The following is a 19,663-nucleotide window of genomic DNA, read 5'->3' as shown; positions in this document are numbered from 1 at the left end:
TGGATAAGGTTAGTTTCCTGCTCGCTCCTGTGAGACAGACTGAATCTCTTTCCAACCTATATTACAGGTGGTTATGGTAGGTATATATATATATGATGGGTACCTGGGGCCTCTGCTTATGCTGTGTCTGGCTCTGTGTCTGGCCTTGTGTCTGCTCCCAGCTGCCCCGGGCTCGGGTTCCGCCCACGGACGTCATCATTTACAGTATATACAAATAACAGTATTTACAAAGGAATGACACCTGAAGGAGGGAGGGGGATACAAATATGTTTATGTTAAAGAGATACAAATAAACATGACATAGTTCATGTCATGAGACATACATGTACCAACACTGGACACACTAGGTTCCCAAAACAGACAGGCATGTCATTTATGGCCTTTCAAGGATGGGTTGGAGTAACCGTGGCAATAACGACAGTAACGACTAAAAACATGTAAGATAAACAGATTATTCAACTGGTACTGCGCCTTATCAATGCGCTGTTTTGGTGGCGGGGTCTCTACCGGGAATCCTGGATATAGTGCGTAGCGTGGCATGGGACCGTTGAGTTAGTACCACAAGTACGGTAGATAATGCAACACACAAGTAGATAATGCAACTAGATCCATGCATCACAACCTTCGTGTGCAATATCATACTACATCAATTACCAAACTATACTCTCAAAGCAGCAGGCTAACACAAAATAATGTTCCGGGGACACTGGTGTGCGTTGAAAGATGCAGGATGTACACAAACATTATTCACACAGTACACCATGACAACACGCAGAGCTGGTCCGTCCATCCGCTCGTTAACCAAACGGTAACGGCGGCTAAAACGTTACGTAAATAACCCCTCTCTTTAAGGACACCGGCCTGAATTAGAGCCCTACGGCCAGGGCCTGGCTGTCGGGTATATTATCCACCTCCAATAACCACAAGTAACCAACCACATGGCAAACCTGCTAACGTGCTAATAAGAGTCTCGGTCGAAGGGGCTTCCGCTTCTTCTCGCAGCCTCATGGCGAGCGAGAGGAGCCAGGCTAGGAGGACGTCTCTTCGCACTAGCGCGACAGAGCAGAAATGCGCTATTTTCAACCCGAAAAGACGGCCTTGTCTTGGCTGAAATTGCGTCATTTAATGACGAAGTATAGTAGTCTAGTAGACTAGCTAGTCTGTTAGGAAACCACATCACCCGGGTTGTGTGGGTTAAAGTTAGCTGGTTGGCTACTAGCTCTGGTCCACAGCGTCAGAATAAGTTCTCCTTAACGCTATGTCACTAACGGTACAGCCACGGTAGCCCAGGCTGCTCAGCCTCTTGTCCGTAGCAAAAAAACAACATTTACACTTTCGTACTCACCAAAACAAAGACGGTTCTGAGATGTTAAAAGCCTACTTTACTTAGTGGGATCACTCGGAGCTCCCCAGCTCACGTCTAATATACGCTTTTTTAGCGAGTAAAGAAACCCATTTCACCGGACGTTTTAGCTACTCCACACCGCCCTCTACATATACTGTCAATAGAAAATTCCATTGACTAGACTTTGCCTTCCGGTGAAATATTTTGTTTTCGGTCTTAAAGAGTGCATTTTAGACGTGATGTGGGGGGCTCAGAGAGTCAGAGTGTTCCCACTACGGAGAGCAGGCTTTCAAATCCCTAAAGCAGTATTTGTTTGAGCCAGACGCTATTGCTTTGTTTTGGTTTTTACTAAAGACAAGGGAGCGCAGCCTTTCCTGCTGGAGCAAGGGATCGTCAGTGACAAAGCGTTTAAGGAGAACCCCTTCTATTAGCCATGGACCACAGCTAGTTAGCTGCTATAGGTGGCGTCAACAACAGTAACCTGCCAACAAGCCAGCTAATAACCCGAAGTCTGTCCGTCCACACAGTGCACTTCAGTTCACCGTCACATAAAAACACCCCACATACATACGACTGGCGGTGTCGGGGAAAGACCCTACAAAAAAACGCCCTGCCATGCCCGGTCACTTGCCACTGGCAAGCATCTGTGTCACTTTACATTTTAACCACTTTAACCTTTATTTTATACTTTAGCTATTGAAAAATAGCAGCTATACAAGCTCATCGATGAGCTTGTAGATCTGCAATTTTCGAAAGATTTGTGCAAATCTTTGAGTACGTATTATTTTAATGCAAACTTCTTTGCTTCTGGGGGTCCCTGGAACAACATACTTTGAGATGGTGGGGTCCGCGGCCAAATACTTCATCTAGGGGGGGGTCCTTGACATGAACATGTTTGAGCACCACTGATAGGTTTTTCTGTTCGGATTTATAAGACATTCTTTACAGTCGATCTCAGGTCTTAATCATGGGTTACTTACGAGTGTTAAGGCCCATTCCCACTGGGACAGATAACAGATATCTGGAGATATTTCTCCAGATATTTTTCCATGCAAAGTGGATGGTAGATACAGATAAAAAAAATATTTGCCACAGATAAAAGTATCTGTGGCAAATATCTGTGGTAGATATTCTTTTTATCTGTATCTACCATCCACTTTGCATGGAAAGATATCTGGAGAAATATCTCCAGATATCTGTTATCTGTCCCAGTGGGAATGGGCCTTTAGCCATGCTAACGTTTATAGACGACGCTACAACTCCGTTGGCACTGTGAGTAAAACACCACCCACCACGAAACAACCACAGCTCCTATGATTATCCCCAAATGCACCCGGTCTGCAGGGTTCAGAGAAAGACCAGACACCGAGGCTTGCGGCCTGGCCTGCAAGGCCCAAGCTCACATGAAAATAAATAACAGGCGATGCATACTGACCAGAAACAAGGCTCAAACGAAAGATATATCCCGCAAAACAACCCGACCGAGTGGTCTCGTCGTCGACCTCCGAGACGAGAGAATGTGCGACACCCGATTCCCCCACGTCTACACGGCCAGAGAATACACAATGAACCGACTCGCGCAGACAATAAACGCTGAGAGACTCGGAATGTACCTGTTTCTTTTCCACTCTGACACCACGGATAGCTGGGTCACGTGGTTAACACACTGGGGGCTTCAAGGAAACTGTCTGCACACTGCACAACACCAAATATACTTTTAATTGTAATATTTATACAGCATTAAAAAAACACACACAACATGATCATAAATACAACACAACACAATAACATATACACCTGTATATAGATAACCTTTTTTAGACGTAGTTATGCACAATCAATGCACAATTAACATATCTTTCTCTCTCTCTTTTTTTGACATTGGAAAAACGAGGTAAAAAAATGTAAGGAAAAAATATAGAAAACACAAGACACCAATATAGATCTACATTTAACTGTAATATAGAGCTTACTTTTAACTGTATGTCTGTAATATAACAATTTAATACAACTACCTGGTCAGTGGTCACATTTTTTGTATAAATATATACATTTTAGGCAAGTGTCGTGTCATTATCACTTTTTTCGTACGTTATTCTGTACAGTCTTAGTGTTGTTTTGACCGGGCATTGTACACTGTTATTACGGTATTCTGGAGCGTCGTAAACAATTGCTCCATCTCGCGAGACTGTCAGGTTAGCTTGAGCCTTATTCGACCAATAACATCAAGAGACGAAGGTGTCTTGTGCTGCGGCAAGGCATCTAAATTGGACAACAATGCACTATTTGCAAAGGAGTAGGATGAGATCCCTGACCTGACCCCTTTTATTTAGCAATATTGTCATAACTGCACTGGGGAATGTACATGTTTTAGTTGCATGATTGCCAATGTATTCATCAAACGGCTAAAGTTAGGTAAACGCACAGCTAGGTACGGTAGCTAACATTATTAACCTGATCACATACAGTACAGGGTTGAGTCTATTATCTAAAACGTCTGAATCGGAGAGAAAATGGCAGAATCATTATCTGGAGTTAATGTAGTTCTGGTCATGGCCTATGGCAGTTTGGTAAGTTCAACTGTAACAATAACAATATTATTATCCATTCAAGTGTTTGAACGCCTTCCCCAGTGTTGTACTGTATGTTGACCACCCACATAAACCTTGTACGTTTGCAGGTGTTTGTGCTGCTCTTCATCTTCGTCAAGAGGCAGATCATGCGTTTTGCAATGAGATCTCGCCGGGGTCCCCATGCCCCCATCGGGCATAATGCTCCCAAGGTAACGTCACCATGCAGTACACAGACAATCAGACATCCTTCCTCATGTAATAGTCCATACATGTTATGTCTCTCCCTTAAGACATTGAACTTGAGTACAAAATGACCCCAATGTAAACAAGCCATTGTGCTTACTTGCGTTTAAATCCTGTTAGTAGACCTTGTCTTGTGCTTTTCCTATGCGAACTGCTAATAAAGTAATCAATCAGATAAAACGTCAGGCTAGTACTATTTGTCAACTTGTCTTACCTGACACCTGGGTCTACTGTCTCTAACTAGTAAGACGCCTCAGGGCGACAACTGACAAGCGACCTCGCCCGTGCCTTGTCTTGGCCATCTGGCCAGTTATGTATATCGGACCAGTTACCCATATATGGAGACCCCTGGTACCCATATATGGAGATCCATGTACTGTATATGGAGATATGCTGTGAGAGCCCAAACATGCTTACTCAGTTATTCGTTATGTGAAAGTCCTATGATGTCTATGACATCTGACATCATACCCTTTTATGCCCATACATGGAGATCCCTGTCTGTAGAACCAGCCACACAGCTGTCTTGGCCATATATGGATTCTGTTAGTGTGGTATGTGGCTGATGTGGCCTCCATATATGGACATATATATATGAAGTCCATCAGGGAACTCCATATATGGGCATAAAAGGGATTATGTTAGTGTGACATCACAGTGAAGCCAGAGCGTGATGTCAGCAGCAAACCCATTCTGTTAAGAGTGGTTCCTCTAACATCACATTGATGTCAGAGCATGATGTCAGAGCAGCAAACCCATAGACCATAAAAAGTCAGCATGTACCTTCGGTCGCAACAATCAATGGAAGTAGGAAGGACCCCCCCCCCAAACCGGCGGGCGCTCTCCATTCCGACATGTCGCCACTCCGACATTGACTTCTTATTGTCGGAGTGGCAACACTTCCATAGAGGTTAGGGTTAGGTATAGGGTTAGTGTCGGAAAGGAGACATGTCGTAATGGAGACATGTCGGAATGGAGAGATGCAACCTCCCAAACCACTGCAGATGTGCTAGTTACATTGTATAAACATAGTAATAACTTTGTATTTATTCAAATAAGCTCTGGAGTGCACAGATGGATGTTAAAGAGGTGGTGCCATAGTTTTGTACTTTTTCTGTTTTTCATGTGTCTAGGAGGTTGAAAGTACTTCATTAGACCCCCTGATGTGTTTTTTTTTTTTTTTGGGAAAAATGCTGTATTCTCTTAGTATTTGTTTGTTTTCTCTTGGAGGCTGCCAACTTGTGGCCAAAAGTGTCAGTTAAACTAGACCAGGTCAACCTGGTTGTGCCAGACCCCCTGTCTGTCATCATCATTTATGACATCATGCCTTTTATAGGCATGTCATCATCATGTCATCATCATATATACCCTTTATATAGAAAACCCGGACCGACATTTGCTTATGTAGGCCTACCCATTTCATGGGTCTGGCAAAAACACAGATACTAAGGGTGTCACAGTATCAACTCCTCCCCAATTGCCATTCACCCAACACTGTGGGGTGTGGCTATATCAGCTGGGTCACCACCCACCATGCCATCCATGCATACTTAATGAACTGGTGGTGTGGCCACATAAAAACCCAATTTTAACTCTTTCTGTATACTTTTTTGGAAAAAATCTTCCTCCTAGTATAATCATAATACCTATAATCATGTTTTAGAGGGGGGGGGGGGGGAATCATGGCACCACCTCTTTAATGTATATACAGGTCTGTTAATGGTCTTTAATGTGGCATTTCATGGGTCATGGTGTTTATGGGTTACAGGGTTTAAGAGAGAAGATTGATTCAAGACTGTCCAGGGTGCAGGAAATCAGATTTGAACCTCGCCTGCTATCATTAGAAGATGACAGGATACAACACGATGCACAGATCAGTGAGTTCGCAATTTGAGTTTCTTCTTTTATTTACTATTCAAGTCCCTGAAATCTTTAAGAATGGCTCAAAATAAAAACATGTCTATAATCCACAGGCTGCTGTTATAACTACCTGTACAGAATGAAGGCATTGGATGCTATTCGTGACTCAGGTGAGAGATGTATCTTGATGTCTGCATTTCTTTCCTCAGCAATCAACCACATATGATAATCATACACTTATTCTCCATGATAGTCATTCTCATCATCTTATTTAAAACAATGAATGCATGCAGACTGTAGTGTAGAGCAACCAATGTTTAATTTATCTTATTTCTCACACTTCTTCTCCACCGTATCCATTACCCATTTTCTATTTTAGGAATTCCACTGCAGGAGGTCAGCCGGAGTCCCAATGCTTTCACTGGACGAAGCTTTCGGAATTGGCTGCTAGAGCTTCGGAACTCCCATTCTCTGATTAAGAGCAGCCGCAGTGCACTCATTGACAGCTTGCTGGAGGGCTATGACAGCGCTCGCCATGGGACTGGGGTGTGTAACAAGTCACCATATGTGTGTTCAAGATAAAATTGAACACTTGATTGTTCCAGATGAGAAATATTGTTTTGGAGCCAGCTAGGCACAAAATGTGAATGAATGATACAATGACACAATGCATCCTTCAAATTATACAGAACTAGCCCTTACCCGTTCAAAGATATGAGCTCCGAAATGATGTGCAGTGTGTGGGTTATGGGATGTGCACTGTGCACACAGTATATGAGGGATGGAAAGTAATTTTAACTGGTGCTTGCATGCTAATATGTAGGAGCATCAATGTAAGAAATACCCGTTCCATTTAACAGCTACAGAGATACTGTGTACCGATCTGCATGATTTTTGGACAACATCTGTAACAGGGCCAGAACCCCCCCCCGCCCGCCCGCCTGCCCGCCTGCACACACACACACTCCCCCCCCCCCCCCCCGTGTGTGTGTGTGTGTGTGTGGGTTTGTGTGTGATTGTGCATGGCCTGAACAACAGCGCCCCTCCCTTAACATGTGTGGTCACAAAAGGTACTGTAGGCTAATATAGATACACCCTAAAAATGCGAATATACAGTATATGATTTGTGAAAGTGACAAACGGGCTTCACAGTTATGTCAGGTGTGTTCATATGCTGATGGTGATGCGATTTCAGATCAATTGCTCCAGCCACTGAGGAGAAACGCTGTTTCAGACAGACAGACAGACAGACAGACACTCACTCACTCACTCACTCAGACAGACAGACAGACACTCACTCACTCACTCAGACATTCGCAAAATTATAGTATAGATACAGAAGCGTCAGAGGTCAATTTCCTGTGTGTGTGTGTGTGTGTGTGTGTGTGTGTGTGTGTGTGTGTGTGTGTGTGTGTGTGTGTGTGTGTGTGTGTGTGTGTGTGTGTGTGTGTGTGTTTGTTTCAGGTTTTTGGGGAAGCCGAGTTCCTGAAATACCAGATGGCTCTCAATGAACTAGCTGATGTGTAAGTGTTGTGTGGCCAAGATGCTTAATGTTCTGAGTATACTGTACATTACTACTGCTAGCTACTACTATATAATGTCTACAACTATGACTATTGTTGTATTATATTTAACCACTTGAACCCCAGCATCCATTTTCTGGGGGAAACATTTAGCCTGGAAACCAGACAAATCTAACCTCGCAGATTTGGTTGTGGTTGTCATTCCCTGCCCCTGAATTTGTGGGGCACCAATCAGAGCCCGGTATGCAAATATGGGGTGTTTTTTTTAGGCATTTATTTTAATCCGCCCCTTGGAAATGCAGGTTCTACACAGATATTCCAGACTAATATCTACGCAGTGATATTAGTCTGGCCATGCCAGGCTAGGAAACATTAGCTGACAATAGTGTGTTCTGATTCCTACTAATAATAATAATCATTACATAATCCCCCTTCGGTGTCCATCCTCAGGGTGAAGGCCTACTCCAGCAGCACAAGTCTAGACCAACATCACCAGTCTGCAGCCAAGGACCTGACGGGTTCTCCTGTCTGCAGCACCCCTTCCACCATCCAGGTCACCTATCTGCCCTCCACTGGCCAGCGCAGCAAAAGACCAAAACATTTTCTGGAACTCAAGAGCTTTAAAGACAACTACAACACACTGGAGAGTACTCTGTGAAAGACTGAGATTTGGACTGACTGACTTGACTGAACTTCCTATGAGACCCGATTTTGTGCAATTGTCCAGTATGACGAGATGAATCAAAGCATAATTACTGTAACTTCTAAGGCAAGCGATGCTGTAATTTCCACATTTGTAAGACAATGTGAAGGACTGATTTCAAACATGTGAGCAGCATGCCAGTTTTCTTTTTCACAAGATATAAAGGGGTTCCAATCAATGTATTCTTCTGTACAAACCCCCTAGCCTTCAAATTAACTTTAACAGTGGAGAATTATTATGACTGTTTAAAAGGCTATTCCTTCCTCTGTTTTTAACCAGGCAGTAGTCACTTGAGATCAAAGATCTTTCCTGTTCCCCTTTAAAGAAAAATACAGTTTGTTGCAAAAGCCATTTAAAACGTCTTGAAACTACAATTCTATGGTCAATATCTTTGTAGCCCTAGTATGCAATATGTAATTGTCTCCACCAAACGGAACTCGCGGCCAAGACTGTTTTGCACCCTGTCTGTCCGTTTGTGTCCGTCCATCTGCTCATCTCCGGCACCATTGGCCCGGTCGACATGAAACTGCGCTCAGTACCTGGATGCCAGAGCAGAACTGCCCCAAATGTTTCACATGGGCCTGTTATAACGAGGCTGATTCTGTTATTATATTACTCCTACAGATTTTGTCCAAACATCACACGAATCGGTACACATACAGTATCTCTAGTTACCTGATCAAGACGGATCTGTCTGTTTTGAACATTGCTGACCCACCATAACCTACCTGACCTAGTGGACAGGGTTCACTAGGTCAGGAGCACTTTTTCTAGTTTACATATCTTTTGTTCTTATTTCCATGGAACCTCGACCTAATGAGCTTGTTTCTTAAGAATGTTATTGTGAATGAAGTCGATGCTGATTTTTGTAAAACCAACATACATGTAAGTGGCCGTTAGCTGCAGCATATTTTATTTTCTTAATGCAAAAATGTTGATGTAAATGTACATTTTCATTCATGGACTGTATAGATAGATGTAAGATAGTATTTATATGACATAACTTATTTCATTGCCAAGTTCTTATGTGTGATTATTACTTCTGGTGAAATAAATCTGTGGATTCACATCAAGTGTTTTTAATATCAACACTAGGTGGCAGTTGTGACCTTTGGATAAAGGTACTTCTGGAGCCACATAGCCCAGCAGATTAATGGGTCATTTCATCAGAATCGTTCACTTTGTGATACAAGCGTGAAACTTGGTACATATACTCTTCAAATCCCTCTCTTTTCAAAAATAGCGCTGGCCACGCAAAATTCCAATATGGCGGCCCCCGAAATCCAAGATGTCTGTCCAAAAATCTTGTTTTTCCTTTATAACTCGAGTTGCATTCATTTTAAGACCCATATATGTATTGAAGTTAAATATAAAGATGGATATTGCAGATGTTTTGGTACCAAGTACATGTCTATATCTATTACGGTTCTTGAGATACAGCATATAGTCGGAGCAGATTAATGGCAAATTTCATAAGAATCGTTCACTTTGATGCAAGCATGAAATTTAGCGCAAATACTCTCTAAGGGCCACTCTTATAGAAAAAGGCGCTGGCCACTCAAAATTCCAAGATGGTGACCTTTTTTTTCAAAATGGAAGCCACCTTTTCAGAGGAGATCTTGATATAATAAGAATAAGAATCGTTCACTTTGTGATACAAGGATGACATTTGGCACATTTACTCTGTAAGGGCCACTCTTATGGAAAAAGGCGCTGGTGCTCGAGTTGCATTCATTTTAAGACACATATATGTATTGAAGTTGAATATCAAACATATAATTTTCGGAATGTCTGAGTGAGTGTCTGTCTGTCTGAGTGTCTGTCACAGCGTTTCTCCTCAGTGGCTGGAGCAATTGATCTGAAATCGCATCACCATAAGCATATGAACACACCTGACATAACTGTGAAGCCCGTTTGTCACTTTCACAAATCATATGCTGTATATTAGCATTTTTTATGGTGTACCTATATCTATTCTGCATCTAGCTTGAGGCATATCTATTCTGCATCTAGCATGAGGCAACATGTTTAACCAGCTCTGTGTGTGTGTGTGTGTGTGTGTGTGTGTGCAGGCAGGCGGGAGGGGGGGGGGGGTCGGTTGTCTGGCCCTGTTACAGATTTTGTCCAAAAATCATGCAGATCGGTACACAGTATCTCTGTAGCCATTAAACGAAACGGGTATTTCTTACATTGATGCTCCTACATATTATCATGCAAGCACCAGTTAAAGTTACTTTCCATCCCTCATATACTGTGTGCACAGTGCACATCCCATAACCCACCCACTGCACATCATTTCGGAGCTCATATCTTTGAACGGGTAAGGGCTAGTAAAGATGGATATTGCGGATGTTTTGGTACCAAGTACATGTCTGTATCTATTACGGTTCTTGAGATACAGCATATAGTCGGAGCAGATTAAAGGCACATTTTCATAAGAGTGGCCCTTACAGAGTAAATGTGCCAAATGTCATCCTTGTATAACAAAGTGAACGATTCTTATTCTTATTATATCAAGATCTCCTCTGAGAAGGTGGCTTCCATTTAGAAAAAAAAGGTCACCATTTTGGAATTTTGAGTGGCCAGCGCCTTTTTCTATAAGAGTGGCCCTTAGAGAGTATTTGTACCAAATTTCATGCTTGCATTACAAATGAACGATTCGTATGAAATTAGCCATTAATCTGCTCTGAGTGTATGCTGTATCTCAAGAACCATAATAGATACAGACATGTACTCGGTACCAAAACATCCGCAATGCCCATCTTTATATTCAACTTCAATACATCTATGGGTCTTAAAATGAATGCAATTCGAGTTATGAAGGAAAAACATTTGTGGGCAGACATCTTGGATTTTGGGTACCGCCATCTTGGAATTTTGAGTGGCCAGCGCTATTTTTGAAGAGAGCGGGATGTGAAGAGTATATGTACCAAGTCTCACGCTTGTATCACAAAGTGAACGATTGAACCATTAATCTGCTGGGCTAACAGTGATGAGCTCCATGCTGTGAATTAATATGTCGTTTTCAACACACTTTAGTTTTCATTTTAATAATACAATCTCACTCTGATTAACTGTATACCGTATTCAGAGTTGCATAAGAGAAACCTTTATTGATCCCCAGAGGGTAATTCAGGTGTCATAACAGTAACAAAGTTGAAACACACATAATACGCACAAGTACAAGTCAAAAACAAACCAAGATAAGCTTAGATATTGGAGACTTCATTCCTTTTTCAAAGAAACATGTACACAAGCAAAAAAAGTAGAAAGCTATAAAGGTCAAGCTGCCTGGTTACCTCAAGTGCTAAATAAATCCCCCCCAAAAAAATCCCACTGGGCCAGATAACGGATAAAAAAAATCTCTTTCTCCAGATATGTTTCCATTCAAAGTGGATGGTAGATACAGATAAAAATATCTGCCACAGATATTTCTTTTATTTGTGTCAGATATTTTTTGTATCTGGCCCAGTGGGAATGGGCCTTTAGAATGAATCACCTTAATTAAACAACAGTGTAAGAAAATAATATGGTATGTGTGCTCCCTCTGTTCCTTCCACTTAAACCTAGGGATGCACAATATTTAAATCATTTTCTATGGTCATATTGACCAATACCTACCAATATTGCAATACCACTTTCCACTTGTAGGATTTACCATACATGTTATTGCGACTGTAGGTCGCAGTTTACTTTGAAACCTGGCAGATCATGTCCGTCAGTGAGCCAGTCAGTAACGCCTCAATGTCTGTAGCTGACCTGTTGTGACATCACATTGTTGACTGTCACGCTCCATATATGACCACCAAGACAGCCTGTTTTGGCAATCATATATGGAGATCCCTGATGTCATCAATATTAAGCCCATATTTGGCAATGCCCATATATAGATGCTCCATATAGCCAAGACAGAATTCATTTGTAAATCAAGACTGCTGACTATCATCACCTGGATATCCATATATGAAGATCACCATACTGACCTCATCATCACCTACAGTAGATCTCCAGTCCATACAGTATATGGATTTGACCTCTACATCTGATACCCAGATGATGCCCTGTTAGGGCAACCACACTAATAGAATCCATTTTATGCCCATCAATATTAAGCCCATATCTGGGAATTCCCATACAATAGAATCCCTTTTATGCCCATCAATATTAAGCCCAGTAATACTGTAACTCAGCGTTTCTTTTTTAAGATTAAAAACATAAAAATAAATTTCAAACATCAAAAAATCTAAGAAATTCCACAAATAAATAAAATCAATCAATTTGTGAAAAAAAAAACAGATAGATCTACAAGCTCACATCATGTGAATCACGTGTTGAAACCATTTTCACTAATGGTGAGAGACAACATTTCTATTTTGGGTCTTTGATGCTGGATTCAGATAAAAAAAAAAAAAAAAAAAAAACACTTCTTCGTTATGACCTGATTTAGTAGGTCTGAACCTACACACTTTGTTTCTAAGCGACGGTTTTAAAATAGTTGTGATACAAATTAGAACACAATGATCTCAGATGATCACATTAGACTTTTGCATTCTTCTATCCGTGGGGAGGAGCGCTAGATTTCTTGATGTCAGATGTTCAGGTGGCTTATCAAGTTTAGTATTAAACAACCGTGTCTTGCTACCTCCCTCCCATGACTGTAGATGAACAGTCAATGCAAACGGCAAATTGGTGTCACTTTCAAAGAGCTGTTTTTTCCCAGAAGGGGGAGGCTGAAAATCTGGAACACAGGCAGATCAACAGTCAAGGCAAGTTGTTGTACGACCCTGCCGACGCTTGAACCAGCACACCAATGGAAGCAGTAGTAGCAGTACCAGAGGCTGTGGTTTTCCGGACTTTATTCCTAGTAATTTACAGATGTGTCTGGGATGGGCTCATGTGTTATGTTAAGTGTCCTGCATTATGTGCAATTTTGAATTAGCCGTGCTTGTTGAGGTGCGAGGCCATAGGCTGCTTGAAGCAGACACTCGCTCACATGGCAGCTCGCTTGGGCACAACAAGGTAATTTCCAAAAATTGAAAAGTGAAAATTAACCCAAGAAGTGTAATACAACGAAATTTCCCTTTCAAATGATAGTTTTCTGTCTGGGTTGTGACATTTTGTGGGCTCTGGGCTGTATACAGTATATGCCTGACACATCTTGGTTGGCACATAATTAATGTGTCATCGCCTCAGGAATAATAATAATCTGTTCAATACCTATAACACGTTTTGAAGTAAATTTGGACAATATCAAAATGACGAGATGATATATTGTGCATCCCTAACTTCTCCCTTCTGTTCCCTCCTCCTCTTGCTCCCTCCCCCGTTCTCTCCTTTTCCCCCCTCTTGCTCCCTCGTCCTGCTCCCTACTCTTGCTTTCATCCTCTGCTCCCTCTTCCGTTTCCTCGTCTGCTCCCCCCTCCCTTTCCTCTTCTGTCTCCTCCTCTGTGTCCTCCCGTTTCCTCCTTTCCTCCTTCCTCAGATCCCTCCTATCTTTCCTCCTAAGCTCCCTCCTCTGCCCCCTCCTCAGTTCCCTCCTGAGCTCTCGCCTCTGTGTCCTCCTTAGTTCCCTCCTCAGTTCCCTCCTCTGGTCCCTTATTTCCTCCCTCAACCGTGTTGGAGATGAGGACCCATTTTCCCCCGCCACAGTCTTGTGGGCCACAGAGAGCTGCTGGTTGCGGTCATCGTCTTCGAGGCCGGAGTCCTGCTCAGTCAAAGTCTTTGTGGGGGCCATGTCTTCACAGTGCTGCGTCTGCTTGGCCAGCTTGGCCTTGCGTTTCAGTTCTTTCTTGTCCGTCATGGTTTCTTTCCTACTCTGTTGGCTGGAGGAGGGAAGAGAGAAGCACACAAGAGGACACTGCAAACAGGACATACAGAGGAGGGGGACAGACATGTAAAGTATGGATGGAGAGGCGAGAAGAAATGCCATAGAATGTGGTGGTATAGAGGAGATAAAGAGGGGATTTAAGAAAAACATCAGGTCAGGGATGTTGAGAGTTTTTACAACCTAACTATGATGAAAAACATTCTTATAATGTTGTTTCAAGACCTTCTAATTGTTAGTTATACCATTTAACTTTTTTTATAAAACAAATCTTAAAATTGTCTTAAGTGTTAAATCGCTAAAGTTTTAGAACCCCCACTCCGTTAATTTCAGCTTCTAAAGCCTTCTCTTTATATGTTTTCTATGAGCCGTGAGGGGGGGAGAATTTCGCGGCAAAATGACGTCATCTGCATCATGTGTATACGTTGGCCAACTTGGCCAATCATATCGCCGATCATAAACACATGGTACACTACCGGCCAATCACAGGCGCATCTTGCTGACTTCTCAGGAAGTAGCTTGCCTCAACATAACAACAACATACTCGGGTGAAGGAGTACGTTTCTCCGGAATGCCTGAACGCACAGGAACCAGGGACCCCTCTAAAGATAGATCTCGGCGAGCTGCAGGCGGACGCGGTGGCGAGAGGCCCGGTCCGCGGCGAAAAACGGCCGAAAGACGCGGACGCGACCGCCGTTTGCTATACAGCCCTGACCACTAGTTGAGCAACTTACACAGTATAGCTTTAAACCATAAAAGTATTTTTCTATGAAAAGTCTGGGGAAGATGAAGACATTCAGATCGGTAACGTAGGCTACGAGAAGGATAGGACAATGTTGAAATTCTTTATGTAGCATACTGTAACATGCTGTTATGAAATATGAATATAACTCCCATATTGATTCCCATAATTGTTTATGTAACATGCTGCAGCTTCTCCACACTACACAAATGCGATGCATTTCTCGGATTGTCAGGCTGTTGTGCAGAGAGAAAGAAGCACCAGACACATTCTGGAGGCTGAGGCCTGTCTGAGGCCTGTACACAAAGCAGGATTTTGGGGGTGCGTAGCGTGGTTCCGATGTCCCATTGATCCCATTAGTCCGAAGATACCTAACCCTAACCTTAACCTCAATAAAACTATGCCTAACCCTAACCTCAGTAAAACTATGCCTAAATCCTAACCCTAACCTTAACCCTAACCTAACCTCAGTAAAACTATGCCTAAACCCCCTAAGTCGGACTAATGGGATGTTGGACTATTGAGATTTTGACGATTTAGGGTTAGTGAGGCAACTTTAAGTTTAACCCTGGGTTGTCAGGATTATGACTGTAGTTCACTTCTAACATGGAGACATCACCATGGTAACTTACGCTGAACACCTAGTTGCGGCCAGAATGGTTTGTGTTCAAGAGAACAGATCAACTCATATAAAAGCACTGCCTACGAATATCTATATGCATGGATAGTGCTTTTGAATACCAATATTATTATCTTACAACAGACTGACTCAAGTATTGTACTGTATTTATAAGATCAATAACAAATATGCCTACTTACCACTTTGAATTATGTTTTGTTTTTAGATTTATTTTTATTTGCTCCCCAAGTCCGTTTTATACCACTGGGAGTTGCAGCTGAAAGAATAAGGCTAAAATTGTCAATCATACACGTCTAAGCAACACAATGTAATAAAATAAATAGAACAAAAAATATATACACACACGGAGGTACTTAGGGAATGCCCCTCTTCACTACATTTAGGGAATTTCCAGGCTTCTGGGAATGCCTTTTCATAATTCATTGCAACTTAAACATTAATAACCCAGTCTACAGATCAAGATGTCAATTGTGTGTTATATACAATAAATATTATATTGAGTTTTTTGATTAGGCGTGGGCACGCCACTCACTCGCTCGCCTAGCGGCTTTCTCAGCTCCGGGTTGTCACCTCTTCAGACTCCACCTAAACCCAGAGCACTGCTGTAACACTCCTCTTCCCTCGATGACCATACATGAAGCTAGATAGCATTTTTAGGTTTTAGAAAAGTTTTTTACAGCTTAGGTGCGTGGTCTACCTATGTTATTGTTTTTCTAGATTAATATTCCTGTGCATTTGATATATTGCTGTTGATGTACTGACATATTGTCTTGCTTATTATTACAATAAGCAGGTAGCTTATTGTATGTCGCTTTGGATTAAAAGCGTCTGCTAAATGCCTAAATTGTAAATTGTAAATGGTTTCAATTGTACGTAGTGGACAAATCCGGCGGTCCCCTTCCCAAACATACACAGGCCGCCGAGTAGCACACATTTAGTGCTCATCCATCCCGACATATTATATATAGTGGGGGAAAGTTGTGCTGCAGCAACATCCCATACATATGAAGGAAGTCAAGTAACATAGAACCAGCACTCCCCTGTAGGCGTTGGAAAAGGCGTTCCGATTGAAGGGGAGTTCCCCTAAAAACCTCCAGACTGTGCAGACAGGCCCTTCCCGCCAGAATGGGAAATCCTGGGTTGCCGGGTTGACTTACCTAGTTGATAGCTTCCTTCGTGGGACCACGTAACGAGACCGTGGTTGTTAGGATTAGGGTTAGAAAATATATCCTGGGTATGTTGAAGTTGCTTTGTAGTACAGTACAGGCTGCCTTGAAGTAGCACTTCATTTGCTCACACTGACAGCTTTCCTCTCCGCCGCTGGTCCACTACACTGGCTACTGGCTCCATAACCTGAAGTAGGAAAAGTAAACTTAAATAGAAAATCACGATAGTGCAAACAAAGAATAATCTAACACTGACAGTATAAAAGTAACAAAGTACATTTAACCTCTTCACATAATTCTGTCTTACTAAGTCTTTTCTCATTGGTGAGCTCTGGTCAGTTCAGAAACATTCCTACTAATGTTATCATCGATTGGGGTTCCAAGCAAATAAAACTCTTCCTCATCCTGGAAAGTTAACTTGCTGAAATACAAACCAATGCTCTTGCCTCTCTCTCTCTCTCTCTCTCTCTCTCTCTCTCTCTCTCTCTCTCTCTCTCTCTCTCTCTCTCTCAAAGTATCAATACTGCAATGTAGAAATACACATACTTTTTTTCCTCTTTTTTTTTACCTGCCGGAATGTTTCTGAACTGCCCACAACCATCCTCACACAGACCAAGTAGACAGAAATGGTACCATTAGTATTAGTCTTTTTTTTTTTTACTTAAAGGGGGTATGTCACCTAAAGGGTTACTGTCACTTTAAGAATCATCTTAAAAACAAGTTAATATTTTTATGTCATTGTGGGGATGCGCAATTATAAGCCAATCAAATGAATTGTCTGTATAGCCTGACTGTATGACTACTTACTGTACTGATCAGCTGTTGTTGGGGGGCGAGGGGCAGATTACACTGAGACAGTTTCAGACTGTTTCAGGATCCACACAGGAGAGAGACCACATGATCTACTGTATCATACTATTATAATTTTGTGGCTGACAGCGGACCTTTAAGTAAAAGTATCAAAACTGCAATGTAATATGTTACAAGATGTTCGGAATTCAAAATGTAATTGAATAAAAGTTCAAAAGTAATGATTTCAAAAAGTAGACTACACATTAAGCAAAATGTCCCTTTTCACAAGTTTTCTGCATTGTGAGCTTGTAGATCGGCTATTTTTAAATGGCCGAAATGTACAGGCCATATAGGGCTGAAGTGGTCAAATCATGTTTTGTACAATAATCAAAATCTAGAAAGTAACTAATAACTAAAATGTTAAAATAAATGTATTGGAGTAAAAAGTGCAATATGAGATGTAGTGAGTATAAGTAAAAGTACTGAAAATTGGAAATCAAAATTGTACAGTACTTGAGTATATACTTAGTTACTTTACATCACTGGTATTAGTGAGGATTATGGAAGATTATGGAATAGGTTGAACTTGAAAATGGATGAAGTCACACCTTATTTAGTATGAAAATAAAATACATAATAATAAGACAGCAGATATAGCAGACTTCACTACTTTATATTTCCATGATTATTGATCTACTCAAAACAAGCTAGCCAATCATACGGACAATATTTCCCATACAAAACATAAAGCGTTCACTTCTTCAACCCACTCCGAAGTCAAAATCAACATATTAAAATGACACATTAGTTGAACATATTGACTAGATGTTAGTATTTGATTCAGAAATGTTACGATAATGTTATGTAGGCAGAAATTAACACTGCATACCTTTGAGCCGTGTAGGTAAACAACATTGGAAATAATGGCGTCCAAAACGTAACGCGTTGGAGAACTACGGTGTCCTGTTAGGGAGACCCACTTGGAATAACCATAGAGCTATAATAACATACAATGCGTGTCTCAACTGTCAATCACTGATGCTTGTCTTCTGTCTTGCAGTACTAATTATCAGAATGATGTCAAATCAGGGAATAAAAACCATTTCTCAGCCAATGTGTTTGTAAAGGTGTCTAGAAACGAGAGAGTGTTTTTTACTGGTGATTCAGTCAGAGTGTATGAAAGGGTGCGCTCGTTTTATTGTCCACGACATTGCAAGCGGCGCGAAGGCCAGCGGACCTTGGTCCTGCTCTTCGCCCCCGAGCGCCGCAGGCGCGAGTGGCCGCGAAGAGCGGGCCAGGGCCGCGCGGCCGGCGGAGCGCCGCGCGAGTTACGAAGCCGTGGTGAATGCAATCGTTATATTTATGCCCAGGCCGTAAGGCCTGGGCAAGCCCACGATAAACGCCCGCGCAGTCCGGTGCGCATTTCCGAACGCACCCTTTCCCCACACTCGGACTGAAACACCAGTAAAAAACACCATCCCGTCTAGAAACACATCTCACAAAACTGAAATTCCGTTTCCCCCTAGGGGAATGAGACAGCTGCTGAAAGTTGGGGTACCATTAACTTTACTAGGCCTACAGGAAAAAAATACCCCAGTCAGAAACCAGTCAAATCAGGGTCAAACTATTTTTTTTTCATGATTCTGAATCAATTTCAAGCATTTGTTTTGCATGATATCTTTATATCAATTTCGAGCATTTGTTTTGCATGATTTTCTTTTAGTCTCTTTATTTTATTTTATTTCATCCTGGCTATATCTACTGCATAGTACTGTGTTCTATCCGTCTGTCATTCAATGTTGAGAATGATACTTCAATGGTTTCCGTGTAAATAAGCCGAGTGCTTTTCTAGGATCTCCTTTTAGTTGACCTTGTACCAGTGAACTATACCGTCATGAAACTGTACTTTTTTCTATGCAACGTTCTAATAAAGTCTTCAATCAATCAATCAATGGTGACCAATGAAAAACACTCCTTGGGCTAAAAAGCTGCCAGGGGAAGAGAAGGTTGAACAATGACACCTAGTGGCTAATGTCAGCTAGTGCCTTGCAATTAGAAGACATTTTTGAGCGGTGGTCACAACGCTCCTATACGTGGCCGTGTGTGTGGGTCTGTCTCCGTCCGTCCGTGTAGCCTAAACTTCGGCGCGTAACTAGTGCCGCACCATTTACTCGCGCAATATATACATCAAAATGTGCGGCTCGGCCGGGAATGGTGTTCTATTACCTTTCGTTCCGATCCGCCTTACCATG

At 42.0% G+C, this 19,663-nt stretch overlaps 3 protein-coding genes across 13 annotated transcripts in view; 1 reads left to right on the top strand and 2 right to left on the bottom strand.

Annotated features, from left to right (window-relative positions):
- The window catches only part of ubap2l (ubiquitin associated protein 2-like), a 36,298-nt gene extending 33,319 nt beyond the window's left edge, over positions 1 to 2,979 (bottom strand). For 9 of the 11 annotated variants that reach the window (XM_080735948.1, XM_080735956.1, XM_080735955.1 and 6 more), the window contains exons 1-2: positions 2,781 to 2,947; positions 104 to 241 (exon numbers count right to left, since the gene is read on the bottom strand). In XM_080735948.1, the coding sequence (XP_080592074.1) occupies positions 104 to 199 (96 nt within the window). In that variant the 5' untranslated portion in view covers positions 200 to 241; positions 2,781 to 2,947. The other 2 variants (XM_080735951.1, XM_080735952.1) reach the window with 2 other exon arrangements.
- A 636-nt stretch (positions 2,980 to 3,615) lies between these two features.
- ltap1 (lipid transport auxiliary protein 1) lies at positions 3,616 to 9,238 on the top strand. The gene is made up of 7 exons (XM_080735974.1): positions 3,616 to 3,915; positions 4,026 to 4,127; positions 5,930 to 6,038; positions 6,135 to 6,191; positions 6,401 to 6,567; positions 7,486 to 7,544; positions 7,995 to 9,238. Exons 1-7 carry the CDS (start codon positions 3,859 to 3,861, stop codon positions 8,200 to 8,202), a joined length of 759 nt encoding a protein of 252 aa, XP_080592100.1. The 5' UTR covers positions 3,616 to 3,858; the 3' UTR covers positions 8,203 to 9,238.
- Positions 9,239 to 13,528: 4,290 nt separating this feature from the next.
- On the bottom strand, positions 13,529 to 17,105 carry LOC308292985 (uncharacterized protein; the record flags this gene model as incomplete). Its single annotated transcript, XM_080735411.1, has 3 exons — positions 16,611 to 17,105; positions 15,633 to 15,709; positions 13,529 to 14,104 (listed from the first exon to the last, which is right to left on the bottom strand). Exon 3 carries the CDS (start codon positions 14,045 to 14,047, stop codon positions 13,529 to 13,531), a length of 519 nt encoding a protein of 172 aa, XP_080591537.1. The 5' UTR covers positions 14,048 to 14,104; positions 15,633 to 15,709; positions 16,611 to 17,105.
- Between the last annotated feature and the right edge of the window lie 2,558 nt (positions 17,106 to 19,663).

Source organism: Nannobrachium achirus, assembly GCF_963921795.1.
Source record: "Nannobrachium achirus genome assembly, chromosome: 10".
Classification (NCBI taxonomy): Eukaryota; Metazoa; Chordata; class Actinopteri; order Myctophiformes; family Myctophidae; genus Nannobrachium; species Nannobrachium achirus.
Note: the sequence above shows the minus strand (reverse complement) of the source record. Positions and strands in the feature narration are given on the sequence as shown.

Excerpts from the sequence above, each read along its gene's own strand:
- ltap1 (XM_080735974.1), top strand. The coding sequence starts at position 3,859 with ATGGCAGAATCATTATCTGGAGTTAATGTAGTTCTGGTCATGGCCTAT. Across the intron at positions 6,039-6,134 it reads ACAACACGATGCACAGATCA|GCTGCTGTTATAACTACCTG; the intron begins GTGAGTTCGCAA and ends TATAATCCACAG. Across the intron at positions 6,192-6,400 it reads GGATGCTATTCGTGACTCAG|GAATTCCACTGCAGGAGGTC; the intron begins GTGAGAGATGTA and ends TTTCTATTTTAG.